This window comes from Trachypithecus francoisi, unplaced genomic scaffold, assembly GCF_009764315.1.
Source record: "Trachypithecus francoisi isolate TF-2019V2 unplaced genomic scaffold, Tfra_2.0 Lachesis_group3, whole genome shotgun sequence".
In the NCBI taxonomy this organism is placed as follows: Eukaryota; Metazoa; Chordata; class Mammalia; order Primates; family Cercopithecidae; genus Trachypithecus; species Trachypithecus francoisi.
Genome location: NW_022681468.1, coordinates 155532903 through 155554930, shown reverse-complemented (window position 1 = coordinate 155554930; position 22028 = coordinate 155532903). Strand labels below are relative to the sequence as shown.

General features: G+C 38.4%; 1 protein-coding gene across 3 annotated transcripts in view; it reads right to left on the bottom strand.

Annotated features, from left to right (window-relative positions):
• Window positions 1–22028, bottom strand: part of AQR (aquarius intron-binding spliceosomal factor) — a 134940-nt gene that overhangs the window by 38219 nt on the left and 74693 nt on the right. For all 3 annotated transcript variants that reach the window (XM_033190658.1, XM_033190659.1, XM_033190657.1), the window contains 5 exons: window positions 18688–18929; window positions 15602–15748; window positions 14946–15015; window positions 11782–11892; window positions 2176–2285 (listed from right to left, as the gene is read on the bottom strand). In XM_033190658.1, coding sequence (XP_033046549.1) covers window positions 2176–2285; window positions 11782–11892; window positions 14946–15015; window positions 15602–15748; window positions 18688–18929 — 680 coding nt within the window. The remainder of the gene's footprint in view (window positions 1–2175; window positions 2286–11781; window positions 11893–14945; window positions 15016–15601; window positions 15749–18687; window positions 18930–22028) is intronic.

Genomic DNA, 22028 nt, shown 5'->3' with positions numbered 1-22028 from the left:
CAGATCACTTGAGGTCAGGAGTTCAAGACTACCCTGGCCAAGATGGCAAAACCCCATCTCTACTAAAAATACAAAAACTAGCTGGGTGTGGTGGTGGGCACCTGTAATCCCAGCTACTTGGGAGGCTGGGGCACAAGAATCCCTTGAACCCAGGAGGCAGAGGTTACAGTGAACTGAGATCACACCACTACACTCCAGCCTGGGTGACAGAGTGAGACTCTGTCTCAAAAAATAAATAAATAAATAAATAAATACATAAAAGCAATATACAGTACAATTAAACTCTATGTACTGTCTGCTCAATTAGTACATTATTAAACTTAAAAGATAAAGACCTAATTATTTTTAAAAAGCAACATAAGGTTGGGCACAGTGGCACACGCCTATCATCCTAGCACTTTGGGAGGCCAAGACGGATGTATTGCCTGAGCTCAGGAGTTCGAGACCAGCCTGGGCAACATGGTGAAAACTCGTCTCTACCAAAATACAAAAAAAATCAGCCGGGCATGGTGGCGGGTACCTGTAATCCCAGCTACTCAGGAGGCTAAGGCAGAAGAACTGCTTGAACCCAGGAAGCAGAGGTTGCAGTGAGCTGAGATGATGCCACTGCACAGCACTCCAGCCTGGGCAACAAAGTGAAACTCTGTCTCAAAAAAAAAAAAAAAAAAGCAACATAAAAATTACAAATAACAGCATTACAGAAAAAGACTAGAGCAAAAAGTTGTTTTAGGATAGTATAACTATGGATAACCACTCCTTCTCTACAACTTCACCACATTTTACAATTTTTTCTTCAGAGAAAGTGATATTACTTTTATTGTGAAACAACAGTTATGATTTTTCTTTTTAATTGTAAGAGAGAAATATTATGTCCAATCAAATATGCAAACTAACAATATCTAGGTTATGTGTCAGAAGAAAAAAAGTATATTTTCTTCTAACAAATTTGGTGGTACCTGAAATCATCGTAAAAATTCTACCCCATTCTAATATTCTTTAAAAACTATAAATTCTACTTCAATATAATTGTAATTATAGTCAAACATTCTATTAGCACCGTCATGTTCACTGAATTCTGAATTATTAGATTTTAGAATCTAACCTACCTTTGTAAGTTGGCTTTAAAATGAGGAAATACTTATGGGATTAATTCAAAAGTATTACTGGATAATCTGAAAATAAGAATATAGAGCCCTAAATAGCTTATGACATGTTGTTCTTTGCCCTCTACAACATAGTGACTTTTTAGAAGCTAAGTGTTTGGTAAGCTCTATAACACAAGAACTCAAAATAGATCACATAATAATTTAAAACTCTTTTAATGTATATGATCAATTCGTCAAAGATCATGTTTAATAGCCAAAGGCTACATTAAATATGTCCAGCTGTTAATTGTGCTTATTATCTAAAATTGGGCTTTAAAAATGGATTTAAATGTAAGTAAAATGAGACATAAGGCAACTTTGAAGGAAAAAAATTAAAATACTAATGACAGAAGAAACCCGACTTGTAAAGTTTTAGTCAATTTACAGTATGTAATATCAAACATAAAGTCCAGCCAAACTGGCAATAAGTATCTGAAGTTATAACCCCAAATCTTATGTTATCATTAATCATTAATTTGCATTTCTTTTTCTTTTTTTTGAGACAGAGTCTCGCTCTCGCTCTGTCACTAGGCTGGAGTGCAACAGCGCAATCTCGGCTCACTGCAACCTCTGCCTGCCGGGCTGCAGCGATTCTCCTGCGTCAGCCTCTGGTAATTTCTATTTCAATAAATAAATCAACCTCCTAACTGGTATCTAAAATATATGCAAATTAAATACCTGAATAAGATGTGAGAAAGGAACCATTTAAAGTTGTACAGGTTTGAATTGGTAACATTAAAAATTACCTCAATAAATAGAAAGCCAAAGGCAATCTGTAATTTTAAAAAGATTAACAAGATCATCCTCTTCATTAATAAAACTATATGTTTGAAGACAAAATGGCATAAACATATACAATTGGAACTGAGGGACATCATGACCAGATTTCTAGGTCAACATACAGTCTTAGTAAGTTACATTAGAACCTTTTAGAATTAAGTTTGAGTATTCATCGCTCTCTTCTTCTTTAATATAAGAAAAGAAATAAGAAGAAAATAAAAAATCCTTTTTTACACTCCCATTTGCCCACCTGCTGAAATCTTTCTCTGTCTCCAGCTCTTCTTCTCCATGGCCAAGACGCAGTAGGTGGCGCTCATCAATGTCTAATGCCATGATTTTCTCAAACAACTGGTTAAGGGCCTAGAGAATAAAGCAAGAAGGATGATGGCACCTTTAAACGCAGCAAAAACTAGCATTTAGAAAGAATCAAAGTTGAAACACAGAAGGAAATCAGCCTTATATTAGGCCATTTATAATTTAATCAAATAATATTTTTATTGATTTCTGATATTGCCATCTATGTCTATTTGGCTGTATGGATAACTAGAAACCATAAAACCACCCACCCACTAAACATCTGCTTTTAATTTATGAAACAAGAAAGGCACTGACTCAGATGCTATTTCTTCTAAGTTGTAACGATCCCTAAAATAAACAACCACACTGAGTTTCATTTCATTCAACAGCATTTCCTTGGGTTGCAGAGAACTGAAAAAGTTTTTGCAGTTGGAGAAAGACAGTAAGAAGGCAGTGAGTGTGTAGGTAGAATACATTTAAGAGGACCAGAAGGTGGAAACGTAAATTGCATCTTTTTCAAATCTTAGTCTGAAAGTCTAATGTTCTCAATATAATAAAGAGCAGAGCACTCATTCATTGCAAACTATTCTGATGAAAGTCATTTAAAAGTTATTACTTTCTATCTATGAAATGTCATAATTAGGGTTCCCTCAAATCCTAGTATTCATTATCTGAACTTCTGCAGTTACAAGGTTTTACAGAAAGGCAAAAGTTTCATAGTATGGAAAGATTCACTACTTAAGGTATTATTTAAAAATGAGCCGCCATTCAAACATCTCTCCTCACTTATCACTAGTTCAACCCTGTCTGTGAAGTCAACATCCAGTCTTATAAACACCTAGGTTATATAATGTAGATACAGATATCCTTTACCATTGAAATTTCAGCAATCTGAGCTCTGAAACTGAAGAGATTTAACTAACTTTTCAGAAAAATCCCCCACTATCCGAACTCTTGATATTCATCATCCAAAACTCAGCACCCAACACAGCAGATTACATGGTGTTACTATCCAAACCTTCACTATTCAAACTCAAGAACCACACAGATTTAGAGTAAAAGTAAAAACAAAAAAACAAAAAACAAAAACCCCACAAACTTACACACTATTATCCCAAAAAAAAAATGACATGATTTCATTGTGAATTAGAGTGATTTTGGAAAACTACTTGAATTATACATGCAAATAAAGATCTGGCACACAAAACAGTTAACTGAAGGAAAACAATCAATTTGATGGGCATCAAGGGAAATGAGTTGAATTTCAAAAAACCAAGGCAGGTGTTTAGCAAGCAGAGAATTATGTGTCTATTTTTGCAAATTAATCTTTTCAATGATTGTGCTATACAAATCAATCAAAAAGTAGAGGATAACTGTAGAAAGCCATATCAAGGTATGACAAAACAGTAAAAAATATGTTAAAACAACATATGAATTGTTCTTTCTTTATTCTAAGAATTTACAATAGGCATATTACAGAACAAATTTTATAAACAGAAGAAAAAAACTTCTTTTCATAATTTGTTTCTTTTATCAAGACAAAGTTCAAATTGATCCCCCTTCAACTCTCACAAATTCGGTATATTGGATGTGTTATGTCCAATATATTATTATGTAATATGTTATTATATAATTATGTATAACAGATATTCAGTATATTGGATAAGCTTAGTACTTATAAACTTCAAAATATATAAAAATGTCAGGCAAATGAACTGAACAGTATTATTTTTAAAACTTTATAAATTAAAAGTTAATGATCACCAGAATAACTGATATTTGGCATTCCAATAACACTTGTTTTTGGAATGCTTCTGTGTATACCAATTCTTTCTAAGACTGGTCAACTGAAGTCACCACTGTTAACATAAACTCCGAGAAAAAACTTTCAGAGGTTTTGACTACCATGTAAATTTCATCATGTGCTTCAGGATGTTCTCAGAGTTGCCTGTATCATTTTATATCAGATCTAATAAATGTTACTTGTTCTTCCCTCATTTCTGACAGCTTGAGAATGACTAACGTAGAATACACTCCCTTCATGTAATACAGGTGTACATTTCACATGAATTTGAAATTTAATCCAGCATCAATGCACTTTAGACCTTAGTCTTTCAGGAATATTCATTCTACTAAAGGAATAAAAATGCTCCCAATAAGAGTTAATGCTTATAGGGGACGGAGCAAGATGGCTGAATAGGAACAGCTCCAGTCTCCAACTCCCAGAGCGAGCGACACAGAAGACCGGTGATTTCTGCATTTTCAACTGAGGTACTGGGGTCATCTCACTAGGGAGTGCTGGACAATCGGTGCTGGTCAGCTGCTGCAGCCCAACCAGTGAGAGCTGAAGCAGGGCAAGGCATCGCCTCACCTGGGAAGTGCAAGGGGGAAGGGAATCCCTTTTCCTAGCCAGGGGAACTGAGACACACAACACCTGGAAAATCGGGTAACTCCCACCCCAATACTGCACTTTAAGCAAACGGGCACACCAGGATATTATATCCCACACCTGGCCGGGAGGGTCCCACGGCCACGGAGCCTCCCTCATTGCTAGCACAGCAGTCTGCAATCTAACCACAAGGCAGCAGCGAGGCTGGGGGAGGGGCGCCCGCCATTGCTGAGGCTTAAGTAGGTAAACAAAGCCGCTGGGAAGCTCGAAATGGGTGGAGCTCACAGCAGCTCAAGGAAACCTGCCTGTCTCTGTAGACTGTACCTCTGGGGACAGGGCACAGCTAAACAACAACAACAAAAAAAGCAGCAAAAACCTCTGCAGATGCAAACGACTCTGTCTGACAGCTTTGAAGAGAGCAGTGGATCTCCCCACACGGAGGTTGAGATCTGAGAAGGGACAGACTGCCTGCCCAAGTGGGTCCCTGACCCCTGAGTAGCCTAACTGTGAGACATCCCCCACTAGGGGCAGTCTGACACCCCACATCTCACAGGGTGGAGTACACCCCTGAAAGGAAGCTTCCAAAGTAAGAATCAGACAGGTACACTCGCTGTTCAGCAATATTCTATCTTCTGCAACCTCTGCTGCTGATACCCAGGCAAACAGGGTCTGGAGTGGACCTCAAGCAATCTCCAACAGACCTGCAGTTGAGGGTCCTGACTGTTAGAAGGAAAACTATCAAACAGGAAGGACACCTATACCAAAACCCCATCAGTACGTCACCATCATCAAAGACCAGAGGCAGATAAAACCACAAAGATGGGGAAAAAGCAGGGCAGAAAAGCTGGAAATTCAAAAAATAAGGGCGCATCTCCCCCTGCAAAGGAGCGCAGCTCATCGCCAGCAACGGATCGAAGCTGGTCAGGGACTGACTTTGACGAGATGAGAGAAGAAGGCTTCAGTCCATCAAACTTCTCAGAGCTAAAGGAGGAATTACGTACCCAGCACAAAGAAACTAAAAATCTTGAAAAAAGAGTGGAAGAATTGATAGCTAGAATAATTAATGCAGAGAAGGTCATAAACGAAATGACAGAGATGAAAACCATGACACGAGAAATACGTGACACATCCACAAGTTTCAGTAACCGACTCGATCAACTGGAAGAAAGAGTATCAGCGACTGAGGATCAAATGAATGAAACGAAGCGAGAAGAGAAACCAAAAGAAAAAAGAAGAAAAAGAAATGAACAGAGCCTGCAAGAAGTATGGGATTATGTAAAAAGACCAAATCTACGTCTGATTGGGGTGCCTGAAAGTGAGGGGGAAAATGGAACCAAGTTGGAAAACACTCTTCAGGATATCATCCAGGAGAACTTCCCCAACCTAGTAGGGCAGGCCAACATTCACATTCAGGAAATACAGAGAACACCACAAAGATACTCCTCCAGAAGAGCAACTCCAAGACACATAATTGCCAGATTCACCAAAGTTGAAATGAAGGAAAAAATCCTAAGGGCAGCCAGAGGGAAAGGTCGGGTTACCCACAAAGGGAAGCCCATCAGACTAACAGCAGATCTCTCAGCAGAAACTCTACAAGCCAGAAGAGAGTAGGGGCCAATATTCAATGTTCTTAAAGAAAAGAATTTTCAACCCAGAATTTCATATCCAGCCAAACTAAGTTTCATCAGTGAAGGAGAAATAAAATCCTTTACAGATAAGCAAATGCTTAGAGATTTTGTCACCACCAGGCCTGCCTTACAAGAGACCCTGAAGGAAGCCCTAAACATGGAAAGGAACAACCGGTACCAGCCATTGCAAAAACATGCCAAAATGTAAAGACCATCGAGGCTAGGAAGAAACTGCATCAACTAATGGGCAAAATAACCAGTTAATATCATAATGGCAGGATCAAGTTCACACATAACAATATTAACCTTAAATGTAAATGGACTAAATGCTCCAATTAAAAGACAGACTGGCAAACTGGATAAAGAGTCAAGACCCATCAGTCTGCTGTATTCAGGAGACCCATCTCACATGCAGAGACACACATAGGCTCAAAATAAAGGGATGGAGGAAGATCTACCAAGCAAATGGAGAACACAAAAAAGCAGGGGTTGCAATACTAGTCTCTGATAAAACAGACTTTAAACCATCAAAGATCAAAAGAGACAAAGAAGGCCATTACATAATGGTGAAGGGATCAATTCAACAGGAAGAGCTAACTGTCCTAAATATATATGCACCCAATGCAGGAACACCCAGATCCATAAAGCAAGTCCTTAGAGACTTACAAAGAGACTTAGACTTCCATACAATAATAATGGGAGACTTCAACACTCCACTGTCAACATTAGACAGATCAACGAGACAGAAAGTTAACAACGATATCCAGGAATTGAACTCATCTCTGCACCAAGCGGACCTAATAGACATCTATAGAACTCTCCACCCCAAATCAACAGAATAGACATTCTTCTCAGCACCACATCGCACTTATTCCAAAATTGACCACATAATTGGAAGTAAAGCACTCCTCAGCAAATGTACAAGAACAGAAATTATAACAAACTGTCTCTCAGACCACAGTGCAATCAAACTAGAACTCAGGACTAAGAAACTCAATCAAAACCGCTCAACTACATGGAAACTGAACAACCTGCTCCTGAATGACTACTGGGTACATAACGAAATGAAGGCAGAAATACAACATACCAGAATCTCTGGGACATATTTAAAGCAGTGTGTAGAGGGAAATTTATAGCACTAAATGCCCACAAGAGAAAGCTGGAAAGATCTAAAATTGACACTCTAACATCACAATTAAAAGAACTGAAGCAAGAGCAAACACATTGAAAAGCTAGCAGAAGGCAAGAAATAACTAAGATCAGAGCAGAACTGAAGGAGATAGAGACACAAAAAACCCTCCAAAAAAATCAATGAATCCAGGAGTTGGTTTTTTGAAAAGATCAACAAAATTGACAGACCGCTAGCAAGACTAATAAAGAAGAAAAGAGAGAAGAATCAAAGAGACGCAATAAAAAATGATAAAGGGGATATCACCACCGACCCCACAGAAATACAAACTACCATCAGAGAATACTATAAACACCTCTACGCAAATCAACTAGAAAATCTAGAAGAAATGGATATTTCCTGGACACTTACACTCTTCCAAGACTAAACCCGGAAGAAGTTGAATCCCTAAATAGACCAATAGCAGGCTCTGAAATTGAGGCAATAATTAATAGCCTACCAACCAAAAAAAGTCCAGGACCAGATGGATTCACAGCTGAATTCTACCACAGGTACAAGGAGGAGCTGGTACCATTCCTTCTGAAACTATTCCAATCAACAGAAAAAGAGGGAATCCTCCCTAACGCATTTTATGAGGCCAACATCATCCTGATACCAAAGCCTGGCAGAGACACAACAAAAAAAGAGAATTTTAGACCAATATCCCTGATGAACATCGATGCAAAAATCCTCAATAAAATAGTGGCAAATCGGATTCAGCAGCACATCAAAAAGCTTATCCACCATGATCAAGTGGGCTTCATCCCTGGGATGCAAGGCTGGTTCAACATTCGCAAATCAATAAACGTAATCCAGCATATAAACAGAACCAAAGACAAGAACCACATGATTATCTCAATAGATGCAGAAAAGGCTTTTGAAAATTCAACAGCCCTTCATGCTAAAAACGCTCAATAAATTCGGTATTGATGGAACATACCTCAAAATAATAAGAGCTATTTATGACAAACCCACAGCCAATATCATACTGAATGGGCAAAAACTGGAAAAATTCCCTTTGAAAACTGGCACAAGACAGGGATGCCCTCTCTCACCGCTCCTATTCAACATAGTGTTGGAAGTTCTGGCTAGGGCAATCAGGCAAGAGAAAGAAATCAAGGGTATTCAGTTAGGAAAAGAAGAAGTCAAATTGTCCCTGTTTGCAGACGACATGATTGTATACTTAGAAAACCCCATTGTCTCAGCCCAAAATCTCCTTAAGCTGATAAGCAACTTCAGCAAAGTCTCAGGATACAAAATTAATGTGCAAAAATCACAAGCATTCTTATACACCAGTAACAGACAAACAGAGAGCCAAATCAGGAATGAACTTCCATTCACAATTGCTTCAAAGAGAAGAATACCTAGGAATCCAACTTACAAGGGATGTCAAGGACCTCTTCAAGGAGAACTACAAACCACTGCTCAGTGAAATAAAAGAGGACACAAACAATGGAAGAACATACCATGCTCATGGATAGGAAGAATCAATATCGTGAAAATGGCCACACTGCCCAAGGTTATTTATAGATTCAATGCCATCCCCATCAAGCTACCAATGAGTTTCTTCACAGAATTGGAAAAAACGGCTTTAAAGTTCATATGGAACCAAAAAAGAGCCCACATTGCCAAGACAATCCTAAGTCAAAAGAACAAAGCTGGAGGCATCACACTACCTGACTTCAAACTATACTACAAGGCTACAGTAACAAAACAGCATGGTACTGGTACCAAAACAGAGATATAGACCAATGGAACAGAACAGAGTCCTCAGAAATAATACCACACATCTACAGCCATCTGATCTTTGACCAACCTGAGAGAAACAAGAAATGGGGAAAGGATTCCCTATTTAATAAATGGTGCTGGGAAAATTGGCTAGCCATAAGTAGAAAGCTGAAACTGGATTCTTTCCTTACTCCTTATACGAAAATTAATTCAAGATGGATTAGAGACTTAAATGTTAGACCTAATACCATAAAAACCCTAGAAGAAAACCTAGGTAGTACCATTCAGGACATAGGCATGGGCAAGGACTTCATGTCTAAAACACCAAAAGCAACGGCAGCAAAAGCCAAATTGACAAATGGGATCTAATTAAACTAAAGAGCTTCTGCACAGCAAAAGAAACTACCATCAGAGTGAACAGGCAACCTATAGAATGGGGGAGAAAATTTTTGCAATCTACTCATCTGACAAAGGGCTGATATCCAGAACCTACAAAGAACTCAAACAAATTTACAAGAAAAAAACAAACAACCCCATCAAAAAGTGGGCAAAGGATATGAACAGACATTTCTCAAAAGAAGACATTCATACAGCCAACAGACACATGAAGAAATGCTCATCATCACTGGCCATCAGAGAAATGCAAATCAAAACCACAATGAGATACCATCTCACACCAGTTAGAATGGCAATCATTCAAAAGTCAGGAAACAACAGGTGCTGGAGAGGATGTGGAGACATAGGAACACTTTTACACTTTGGTGGGATTGTAAACTAGTTCAACCATTATGGAAAACAGTATGGCAATTCCTCAAGGATCTAGAACTAGATGTACCATATGACCCAGCCATCCCACTACTGGGTATATACCCAAAGGATTATAAATCATGCTGCTATAAAGACACAGGCACACGTATGCTTATTGCGGCACTATTCACAATAGCAAAGACTTGGAATCAACCCAAATGTCCATTGTGACAGACTGGATTAAGAAAATGTGGCACATATACACCATGCAATACTATGCAGCCATCAAAAAGGATGAGTTTGCGTCCTTGTAGGGACATGGATGCAGCTGGAAACCATCATCCTTAGCAAACTATCACAAGAACAGAAAACCAAACACCGCATGTTCTCACTCATAGGTGGGAACTGAACAATGAGATCACTTGGACTCGGGAAGGGGAACATCACACACTGGGGCCTATCATGGGGAGGGGGGAGGGGGGAGGGATTGCATTGGGAGTTATACTTGATATAAATGACGAATTGATGGGTGCTGACGAGTTGATGGGTGCAGCACACCAACATGGCACAAGTATACATATGTAACAAACTTGCACATTATGCACATGTACCCTAGAACTTAAAAGTATAATAATAAAAAATAAAAATAAAAAAAGAGTTAATGCTTATAAATCTCAAAGTAAAAGCTCTAGTTTAGTGTAGAAGAAAGGAAAAAATGGCAATTTAATTTAATCCAAATATCTAACCATATATCCAAATATAGTCTTAGCCTTTTCACATTACGACCCTCTCCAGTAGAAATAAAAGATTGCTTTTATATATCTCTCAGTGTTTTCTCATTACAAGCAGTGATAATCCAAGAGTAGCTCAAAAGGAGATACTCCTCAACTTACAATGGGGTTACATTCCAATAAACCTATCAAAAGTTGAAAATCTCCTAAACTGAAAATACATTTAACACACCTAACCTACTGAACACCACGGCTTAGCCTAGCCTATGTAAAACATACTCAGAACACATATATTAGCCTATACCTGGGCAAAATCATCTAACACAGTGTGCCTATTTTATACTGAAATGTGGACTATCTCATATAATATATTAAACAGTGAAATAAGAATGACAAACAGAATGGTTGTATGGGTACCTGAAGTACAATTTCTACTGAATTCATATTGCTTTCACACCACCATAAAGTCAAAATATTATAGATCAGAATAAAAGTCGAACCAAAAGTCAGGAACCATCTATACCAATTAGCTTTTTCTGGTATTCTGTAGTACCCATGATCAGATTTTCATACAAGGAGAAATCATCTATTAATACATTCATTTCATGAATCCCCTGCTCCTTCCTTGTTAGGAACAAGTGCTCAATGCTGCAAGGAAGAACCAGCACTCAGACAAAAAGTTTTCTCAGCAAGGCAATTTACTTCTGCAGGTGGGTGCTACCTACATCAGTCACGTTCACAAGAGCACACCGAACAAAGGAGAGAAGGGTTTTTACTCCTAACGCAACCCCTATATCTGGCCTTTCCCCATTGGCTGGAGTAAGACTGCACAATCTAAACTACCCTGATTGGCTAAAACGTAAGGTTTTCTAGATATGGTCACTGTGTGACGGGGAAGCAAGGGAGACGAGGGGGTCCTCGTGGGAAACTAGGAGCTAATGCATTCCCAAATAAGGGAGAGAATGTGAGCCACAAACCAGCTGAGACTTAGGCATGCCAGAATATGTTAAGGAACACGTAGGCCAGGCTCAGAAAAATGGAGAACAAAGAATGAAGAAACTAGATTTCTTGAAGAGGAACTTATTGTATCCCACCCTTTCCTCCCCCTCAGCCCCAACCTGTATGCACACATGCACGCATGCGCACACACACATACGGAGTCATTTACCTGATTGGAATGAGTAACAATTAGAGTCCTCTGTTCTGGGAAATTGTGGTAGATGTTAGATATGATCTGAACTGCCACATCTGTTTTGCCTGTACCAGGTGGGCCCACAACCTAAAAAGAAGATGAACACATAGCAAACTACTAAGTCATCACAGTTATCACACATTGTAAGAAAATGTGAAGTACAGACCTGAAAGATAAAATTAACAAATTCAGTAGATGGGTCCAATAACAGAATGAACAGGATAGAGGAAGAGCTGGTGAACTCTGAGATAGATCAGTAAGCTACACAACCTGAATAACAGAAAAAAAGATTGAAAAAAATAGAGACTCATGAATCTATAGAACAACATTAACAAGTCTAACACTCATGTCAACAAATTCTAAGGAGAGGAAAAAGTATGGCATAGACAAAATTTTCGAAAAATCATGGCTGAAAATTTCCTAAATATGGCAAAAGACATAAATCTACAGATTCAAGCAGCGCAGTGAACCCCAAGAGAATAACCCCAAAGAAATCCAAGCTCAGATATACCAAAATTAAATGGTTAAAAACAAAAACAAAGAAAAAGAATCCCGATAGCAACCAGAAAAAAATGATACATTACATACAACAAAAAGATATTTAAAATGACTTTGGATTTGTCATCAGAAAACATGGAAATCAGAAGAAGTGTAATAACACTTAGAGTGATAAAAGGAAGGACTATCAACCCACAATTCTATGTTGAGGTGAAATATCTTTTATGAAGATGAATTAGAGACATTCTTGCATGAAGAAAAACAAAACTAACTCATATCTAGTAGATATGTTATAAAAAGTGATTAAAAAAAAAAAAAGTTCTTCAGACAGAAAGAAAATGCTACCAGAGGAAACTTGGAATATCAGGAATATAGAATAAATGGCAAATATAGTAAGAGGCTATTTTTTCCTCTAGAGTTCTTTAAAATACGTATACAGGTGAAAGCAAAAATTACTAATACTACCTGATGGTATCTTAATGTATTTAGACATAACACACAAAACAACTACAATATAAAAGGGGAAGGTAAAGGAATCTTTATGGGAGTATTTGCCATTCAACCTGAAGTGACATAATACTGATTGTAAGTAGGCTTTGAAAAGTGAAGTATATTGCAAATTCCTAGAGCAGCCATTAAGAAAACACTACACCCAAAAATATAATGAAACAATATGATAGGCCAGGCACAGTGGCTCACACCTGTAATCTCAGCACTTTGGGAGGCTGAGGGAGGCAGATCACTCGAGGCCAGGAGTTCAAGACCAGCCTGAACAACATAGTGAAAACCAATTCTCTACTAAAAATACAAAAGTATCAGCTGGCCGTGGTGGTGCACACCTGTAATCCCAGCTACTCAGGTGGCTGAGGCACAAGAATCACTTGAACCTGAGAAAGCAGAGGTTGCAGTGAGGTAAGATGGTGCCACTACACTTCAGCCTAGGCTACAAAGTGAGACTGTCTCAAAAAAACAAAAAGAAACAAATATAATAAATAAAAACATAATACTCAAAACTATTCAAATAACACAATGCAAGGCAGGAAAAGGGAAACAGAAGAATACAAAATAAAGGGAACAAATAGAAAATAAATAAAAAATGATAAGCCACATTTTTTATTTATTTAATAAATAATGTGTCCATTAATTTGCATTAAATGTGAATAAACACCAAGTTGAAAGACAGAGACTCTCAGAATGGATAAAGCAACATAAATATAACGACAAATAGAAGTAAAATGACAGAAAAAGAAATATCATGCAAACATGACTTAAAAGAAAGCTGCAGTAACAATATTAATATCAGACAAAGTAGACTTCAGAGCAAAGAAAACTTCCATCAATGAAGACAGACATTACATAATAATAAATGGGGCCAATTCACCATGACAACATAACAACCCTAAAGGTGTGAAGCACTTATCCATGAAGCTTCAAAATACATTAAGCAAAAATTGACAGACCTAAAGGAGAAACAGACAAATTCATAATTATATTGAGAGACTTCAACAGTCTGCTTTCAGTAATCGACAAAACAACAGACAGAAAATCAGCAATGATAGAGAAAAATTAAATAATAACATCAACGAAATGGATCTAATTGACATTTATAGGACAACCCACTCCAAAACAACAGAATACACATTATTTTCAAGTGTACATGAAATAGTCACCAAAAGAGATCATATGCTGGGCCATAAAACAAATTTTAACACATTTAAAAAGCAAAAACCAAAAAATTAAAATCATACAATACGTTCTCTGACCATAATACACTTTGACCAGAAATCAGTAACTGGAAGATTAGAGGGAAACCTCCAAATACTTAAAAATTAAACACACTTCTAAATCAGTTGTCAGCAGATTTTCTCTGTAAAGAGCCAGAGAGGAAGCATTTTCATCTTTGCAGGCTAAGCAATCTCTGTTGCAAGTACTTATCTCTGCCATTGCAGCACAAAAATGGCCATAAGCAATGCAGAAAACAAGTGGATGATATATTTGCTAATTACCCTAATTTGATCATTACACAATGTATACAGTCATCAAAACATCACCTCATACCCCATAAATATGCACAATCATGTCAATTAAAAATAAAACAAAACTTTTAAAAAATGGGCACAGTCATGTTCTAATAAGACTTTATGAACACTGAAGTGAGCAGCAAGATCTCTAAATGTGTAAGAACCTATACTTGCTTATAAACACTTAAATTCAGCGGGGTTGCTGTACTTCAAATAGAACACATTCTAAAATCTGTTACTTACTTCTAGTCTTGATCTATGTTTAAAAAAAAAAAAAAAAAAGGTGTGGCTGGGTGCGGTGGCTCACGCCTATAATCCCAACACTTTGGGAGGCCGAGGGGGTGGATCACCTGAGGTCAGGAGTTCGAGGCAAGACTGGCCAACACGGCAAAACCTTGCCTCTACTGAAAACACAAAAAATTAGCTGGGCATGGTGGCGGGTGCCTGTAATCTCAGCTACTTGGGAGGCTGAGGCAGGAGAATCACTTGAGCCTGGGAGGCGGAGGGTGCAGTGAGCTGAGATCGCACCACTGCACCACTGCACTCCAGCGTGGGCAACAAGAGCGAAACTCTGTCTCAGAAAACAAACAAACAAACAAACAGGTATAACAATTATCTTACCATAGTCAGCCCAGGCTGCATTCCAGCACGGATGGCTTCTATCTGTGTATGAGTGAACTGAATCGTATTACTGCAAGTAAGAGTTAATAAAAAGTTGGTACAGATAAATGATACCCAGTATAATACAAATTTAGACAACAATGACCAGTGGTCTAAACATCTGCTCTGTATTTACCCCAGTTCCCTCAATCTCTTCTGAATGACTCCCTTCACCTCTACCCCCTAATACAGACAATTAAAATGGAATTATAGTTACTTTTCAGTACTTAGCCCATCCCAGACCTCATTTGGAGTGCCAAGGTTCTAGTTCCCATTCTAATACTAAATATAATGCCAACTTACTAGTTATGGAACACATGCATTCGGGCTACTGCTGTATGTAACACAGGCTCATGAAGTAAGAACCCCTTGCTCAAATTAAGGTAGCCCTCTAACATCTATTTCTCACAGTACCTGAAAATGTTTCTTTCTGAAATATTATGACTACAGAATGGCCTAAAATGTCAGTTATTCAGCTGACTGACAGAATAGAAAGAAAGAGGGTTCAGAAACAGTTTTGTGGAGTTGTAAAAGAAACAAAATTTAAAAACATTCCTAATGCAGTTGAAATGGCAAACTATTATCATTATTACAATTAGAATAGGTAGTAAAATTACCGTTTGGGTTGATTATAAGGATAAGGACCCCTATTAGGAATAACATGGGGCTCAACAATTAAGGTTTTTGCCTCCTCGGTGTCTTCATCTTCCACATCCGTATCTTTCCTTTTCTTCCCTTTTCCACTTCTTACTGGAAAAGTTATCCTACAAGACCAAAACTTTTGTTCATTTTTACAATTAACAAGGATTTACTGATTACCTATCTGGTGCATGACATTGTAAGCACAATAATCACAGGAGTAAGAAACATTTCTGGCTTAAAGGAACTCACTACCTGTATGTAAACTCTGAAAATGGTAGAGTTACAAGCATTAAAGTGTTGAGAGTTTTCAGATTTAAAAAAGTCATCCAGTTAACGGAGAATTAAGGGAGAATTTAAAGAAACATTAAATACTATGTCATGTGCATTGTAAAGTGTTTTATTCATTGTCCTTCATTTAATCAGAAAAAAATTTCATGGGACAGATGGCATCTAAGATGAGTCTCAAAGAATTTAGACATTCAAAAACAGGATGACATTCCTGGAAGAAAGAAGCAACAGCAGAGGCCAAGTACAAGCAGTGTATTTCACCTGAACATAGAGAAAAAACAAGGCTGAACACTTTGGGAGGCCGAGACGGGCGGATCACAAGGTCAGGAGATCGAGACCATCCTGGCGAACACAGTGAAACCCCGTCTCTACTAAAAATACAAAAAAAACTAGCTGGGCGAGGTGGCGGGCGCCTGTAGTCCCAGCTACTCGGGAGGCTGAGGCAGGAGAATGGCGGGAACCGGGAGGCGAGCTTGCCGTGAGCTGAGATCTGGCCACTGCACTCCAGCCTGGGCGACAGAGCGAGACTCAGCCTCAAAAAAAAAAAAAAAAAAAAAAAAGGCTGAAGAGACAGAAGCCTTGTTATGACAGGAACCTTGTAACGACACGTCTAGAATGTGAAGCTTTTAAGGCAGAGGGTCATAACCTGGGGTTAGGAGGTAACTCCCCACAGATACCTCAGGAAAGTCAATGAAGTCCCAAAAATTGAACTAAAAAATTCATTCTCTATGTGTACTTTTTCCAGTTGCCTTTCATATTCTAAAAAATAGATAACACCAAAGAATGCTAAGAGCCAATGAGGCTAAGTGGTCAGTACTTATTTTGGTAAGAAATAGGAGCAATCAGCTTTTTAGCTAGGCAGTGAATAGCTCTAGCAGTAAACCATGTAATGGATCCTAGTGAGGTGAGATATAGAGGAAAGATTTTGCCACCATAAAGACTGCTGAGGGCCTAAAGAGGGAGCAGTACAAATGGCACATGAAAAAACTATCCTTGGCCGGGAGCGTTGGCTCATGCTTGTGATCCCAGCACTTTGGGAGGCCGAGGCAGGTGGATCACGGGGTCAGGAGATCAAGACCATCCTGGCTAACACGGTGAAACCCTGTCTCTACCAAAAATACAAAAAAAAAACAAAATTAGCTGGGCGTGGTGGCGGGCGCCTTGTAGTCCCAGCCACTCGGGAGGCTGAGGCAGGAGAATAGCATGAACCCGGGAGGCAGAGCTTGCAGTGAGCAGAGAGTGCGCGCCACTGCACTCCAGCCTGGGCAACAGGCAGACAGACAACGATCCCCAAGGCGGAATCTCTGAGATACAGCAGGAGTTTTATGGGAGTAAAAAGATTCAAAAATAATGCTGAGATTTCAAGATGGAGGAGTAGAAAAACGTCTTTGCCAGAAATAGGATTAGGAAAGTATGGAAGACTAGGTTTGGTATATAAAGGATATGTGTATTTAACATGTAGAATTATTATTTTGAGATGGAGTCTTGCTCTGTTACCCAGGCTAGAGTGCAGTGGTGTGATCATAGCTCACTGCAGCCTCACACTCCTGGGTTTACGTGATGCTCTCACCTTAGCTTCCTGAGCAGCTGGGATTGCAGGCACATGCCAAATCTTGCTAATTTTCATTTTTTTTATATAGAGATGAGGTCTCAGTTGCCTAGGGTGGTCTGGAATTCCTGGCCTCAAACAATCCTCTCAACTTCACCTCCCAAAGTGTTGGGATTACAGGTATGAGGCACCACACCTGGCCTATTATTTTATTTACATATATATATATATTACTGTTTGGGTTGATTATATACATTATTATTTATATATATTTATATATAAAAATATTTTACAATCAGTAGAAAGCTGTGCGTTTTCTAATTTGTAGCTAAGAAAGTAATCTGTGGGCTACCACCCATAGGTATACTCGGTGCCTTACCACTAATCCATATGAAGGAATTCAGGGAATAACAACCAATTATTTCAGGTACTTTGTTCTGTCTTCACTTAAATTTTAAGACCAGAGCTAATTTAACATTAAATATGACTACTGTGAGTATTGATTTCATTTATTTAGAGATGAGGTCTTCCTCTGTCACCCAGGCTGGAGTACAGTGGCACAATCATAGCTTAATGCAGCCTTAAACTCCTGGGTTCAAGCAATCCTCCTGCCTCAGCCTCCTGAGTTCCTGAAATTACAGGTGTGTGCCACCATGCCAAGCTACTTTTTAAAATTTTTTTAGAGATGGGGTCTCGCTATGTTGCCCAGGCTGGTTTTGAATTCCCGGCCTCAAGCTGTCCTCCTGCCTTAGCCTCCCAAGTCACTGGGATTACATGCATGAGCCATTGTGCCCAGCTATACTGTGAACATTTCAAATTTGTGAAAGCAAGCAAAGTTAAAAGAAAGAGATTTTTTCCTAAAAACAAAGTTTAACATCACACAGCTGTATTAGCTGAGAAACATACCAGACTATGCATAAATGCAAAGACATATTTTAGTCAAATGCTATAAATATATTTGTACAGTTCTCTTCAGATAATAAGTATTTATTGATCCCTTATTAGGCATTAGGCTACTTTTATTGTGGTCTTAAAACAGCTTGTGCCCTAAGAAATAGATTCAAATATATTAGAATTATCCCAGTGATTGCACGGTGAAGGTAGGGACTGCTAAAACAAAATTCACACATAGTACTCAAAACTCACTTTAGCTAACAATCTTGATGGCATCACGCACACTGACTACAGAATGCTGGAGAGGGGCATACCCAGTTCTGACTTTACCTGAAAGGGGGTATTTGTAGAGCAGGGTCTTCTACAGTTACTTTAACATTATGACCAGGGAAGCTGGCTTTTAAATGCTCAATGGAGAGAAACGTATCATTGAAATCAAGGGTGGCAATCTGATTGGGCATTTTTGAATAATGTGCGCTACTTGGGTCCCCATAACCTAAAATGATATCATGCAGCCAGTCAGGTACCACACAATCAGTATTCATCAGGTTCCGAATAGTCTCCAGCACAGCCTGTCAGTAAAAGGACAGAAAAAGATTGTGTCAGTAAGACATCTCAAACATTTGCACCTACTGGAATGCAGAGCTGGCTGCACTAATCCAGAATTCCTGAGTGTTTCAGAGCAAGAAGCTATTTTCCGCTGGCTGACAGGTGCTTGGCTAGACTGAATCAACAGCTACATTTTCAGCTGATACCACACACTGAGTTAAACAAAAGACCAAACTTAGCAAGAACTGTTTATCCATTAAGAGTTCACTTAAACAGAATGACATAAATAAATTTACCATTTGACTCCTATTGAGTAGGATGAAAACCAGACTCAAGTCGATACAGCAGTAAGAAAACAATATAGAACAAACCCTTAGAGAAAATACTTCCTCTCAGAAACTCCTGGAGGTTTTCCCTCTTTATACTCCATAGTTCTTTAATGCTAAAATCACACACAACCAGAAGCACATTAATGTATGCTTCAATTGTGATGAAACCTCACAATTTAGAAATACTAAAATTAGCACTGTGAGAAGAAATAAAAAATAAAGTGAACGAAATGATAAAAATAAAGGAAATATCAAATAAAATTTCAGAAGGAAAAAATCAGGACTACAACAAAAGGTCATTATAGTAGTGAGCATATATACTGTCAAAAGTAATTACAAAAAGCCAAGGGAAATTCTTAGACTTTCCAAAAATCATTTCAACAAAGTGATCTATCTCACATATACAAATTTGGAGGCTAGGCTATCAATTTCAAAGAATAAAATAACCAAATCGACAATTTTTTTTTTTTTTGAGACGGAGTCTCGCTCTGCCGCCCAGGCTGGAGTGCTGTGGCCAGATCTCAGCTCACTGCAAGCTCCACCTCCCAGGTTCACGCCATTCTCCTGCCTCAGCCTCCCGAGTAGCTGGGACTACAGGCGCCCGCCACCTCGCCCGGCTAATTTTTTTGTATTTTTTAGTAGAGACGGGGTTTCACCGTGTTAGCCAGGATGGTCTCGATCTCCTGACCTCGTGATCCGCCCGTCTCGGCCTCCCAAAGTGCTGGGATTACAGGCTCAAACCGACAATTTTTAAATCATAACTATTATACAACTTTTAAAAATGATAAGATAGTATATGTTAATCACACCTTTAATCACGTTGCCTTGCTTTATGTTCTTACACTTATCACTACCTGAAATTCTCTTGTTCGGGTACTTGGTTATTTGTTTTAACCCTACTATCCCTACTATCATTTGTTTAATCTCTACTAAAATATAATTCCCACAAGACTAGGGATCTAGACCAGTTTAAATATGGAACGGGTGAATGAATGAATACCCAAATGAGTATATTCACATAACAATGATGAATAAGATCAGTGCTCTGCCCTCTAAGGAAATTACAGTTTTAGTAGCAAGATAAAATATGCCCTTAACTGTAACAAAAAGCAGCAGAATATGGTAAACAGTAAAGAATGTTACAAAATACAATGGGAACAAAGTTCACAGTAAATGAGAGATGGATGCAGGGGACACTTAACATTAGGAAAGGTTTCATGGAGGAAAGTGGCATTTTTATTGAACTAAAGTAAAAGATTTGTGAAGGAGCTTTGATTTATTTCATCATGAATAGGAAGTCAAAGAAATGTTCTGAGAAGGAGAGTAAAACGATCAGTGTCACACAGTAGGGAAACATATGAAAAACAGGTGACTGGCTATGAGGAGACTCAAGGGTAGACAAAGAGGGGGCTATTATAACTGTCTAGGCAAAAAATAAAGTATCCAGATTAGGACAGGTTGCACAAACTGGAAAAGAGAAAAGGCAATAAATGAGCGATGTTACACAGGTAGGTACACAATGAAAGGCCAAAGACACCAAAAGAGCATTCTTTTTTCCCAAACATAGGCAAGTGAATCATTCCCCCTCTTCCTTGGATCAGAAACTAAATCCCTCCTTTGAACTTTCAGGACACTTTCATCCACAGCCTTTTTAAGGCTTTTGATACCTTCTAACTGTTCATGGTAATAAGCATCTGTCTATATTTCTAACTTCTCTAAAGGTGTAAGCTGTATCTGCTTCATCTTCATAAGCTTCATTTTAGCACAATATCAGACTTACAGTAGGCACTAAATAAAACAGTCAAACATATGAGTATAAGAAAATAATTTTTTAGTTTTCAGTGAAGTAACTGAGATTTATTTACTGAAAATTGATCAACTGTGACAGTCATAGGTACTATAAAACTTGGAAACTCTTAGATTTCTCCATCCTTTGTTCACTCAATAAATGTTTACTAAGAACATACTATATAATAGGCACAGTTCTAGGTGCTAAGGACACACTGGCAGACAAAACAAAGACCCTGCCCTCATAGACTTGCTTGCTGCACTCCTTTCTAATGGAGAATTCAGATACATAACAAATGTATAATCTTCAGTTATGATAAGGGCTCTGAGGAAAAACAAAGGGAATAGGCTAGAGAATGATGAGAAGATGCTACTTTAGGTAAGGTTGCCAGGGAAGGCTTCTCTTAGGAGGTGACATTGAAAAAGAGTTGCCCATGTCACGGGAGGAAATGAACTATGTAAATACCTGGGGATAATTATCTAAGTAAAAGGAACACCATGTGAAAAGTCTTGGATTATTTTAAAAAACAGCAAAAAGGACAGTGTGACTGACATGGCGTGAATAAGGAAAAAGTGTTAGAAAATGATATTGGAGAGGTAGCCAGAAGACAGAAAATGATAGGACCTTCTGGGTTATGTCAGGAACTTTCTAATGTGATGGAAAAACATTAAAGAATGTTAAGTGGGGGTATCAAGGTATATTTCACATTTTAAAAGGATTATTCAGCCACTATGTGGATATGTGTAAGGGGAGGAAGAGACAAGAAAGGAGGCAGGGATGTGTGAGATAAAGGTGTCTTGGACATGGCATCAGCAGAGGTGATGAGCTAATCAGACTCACTGATGGATTAGAGATACAGTATAAGACAAAGAGAAATCAAGGATATCTCCACTTGCGTTCAACAACAGGGAGAGATGAAGAACAAGTTCTGCTGTTTGAAAGGTTTTTTATTTTTCAATCACAACAACAGGGTTACATAAAAGTAATAAAGTGATAGGAACGTC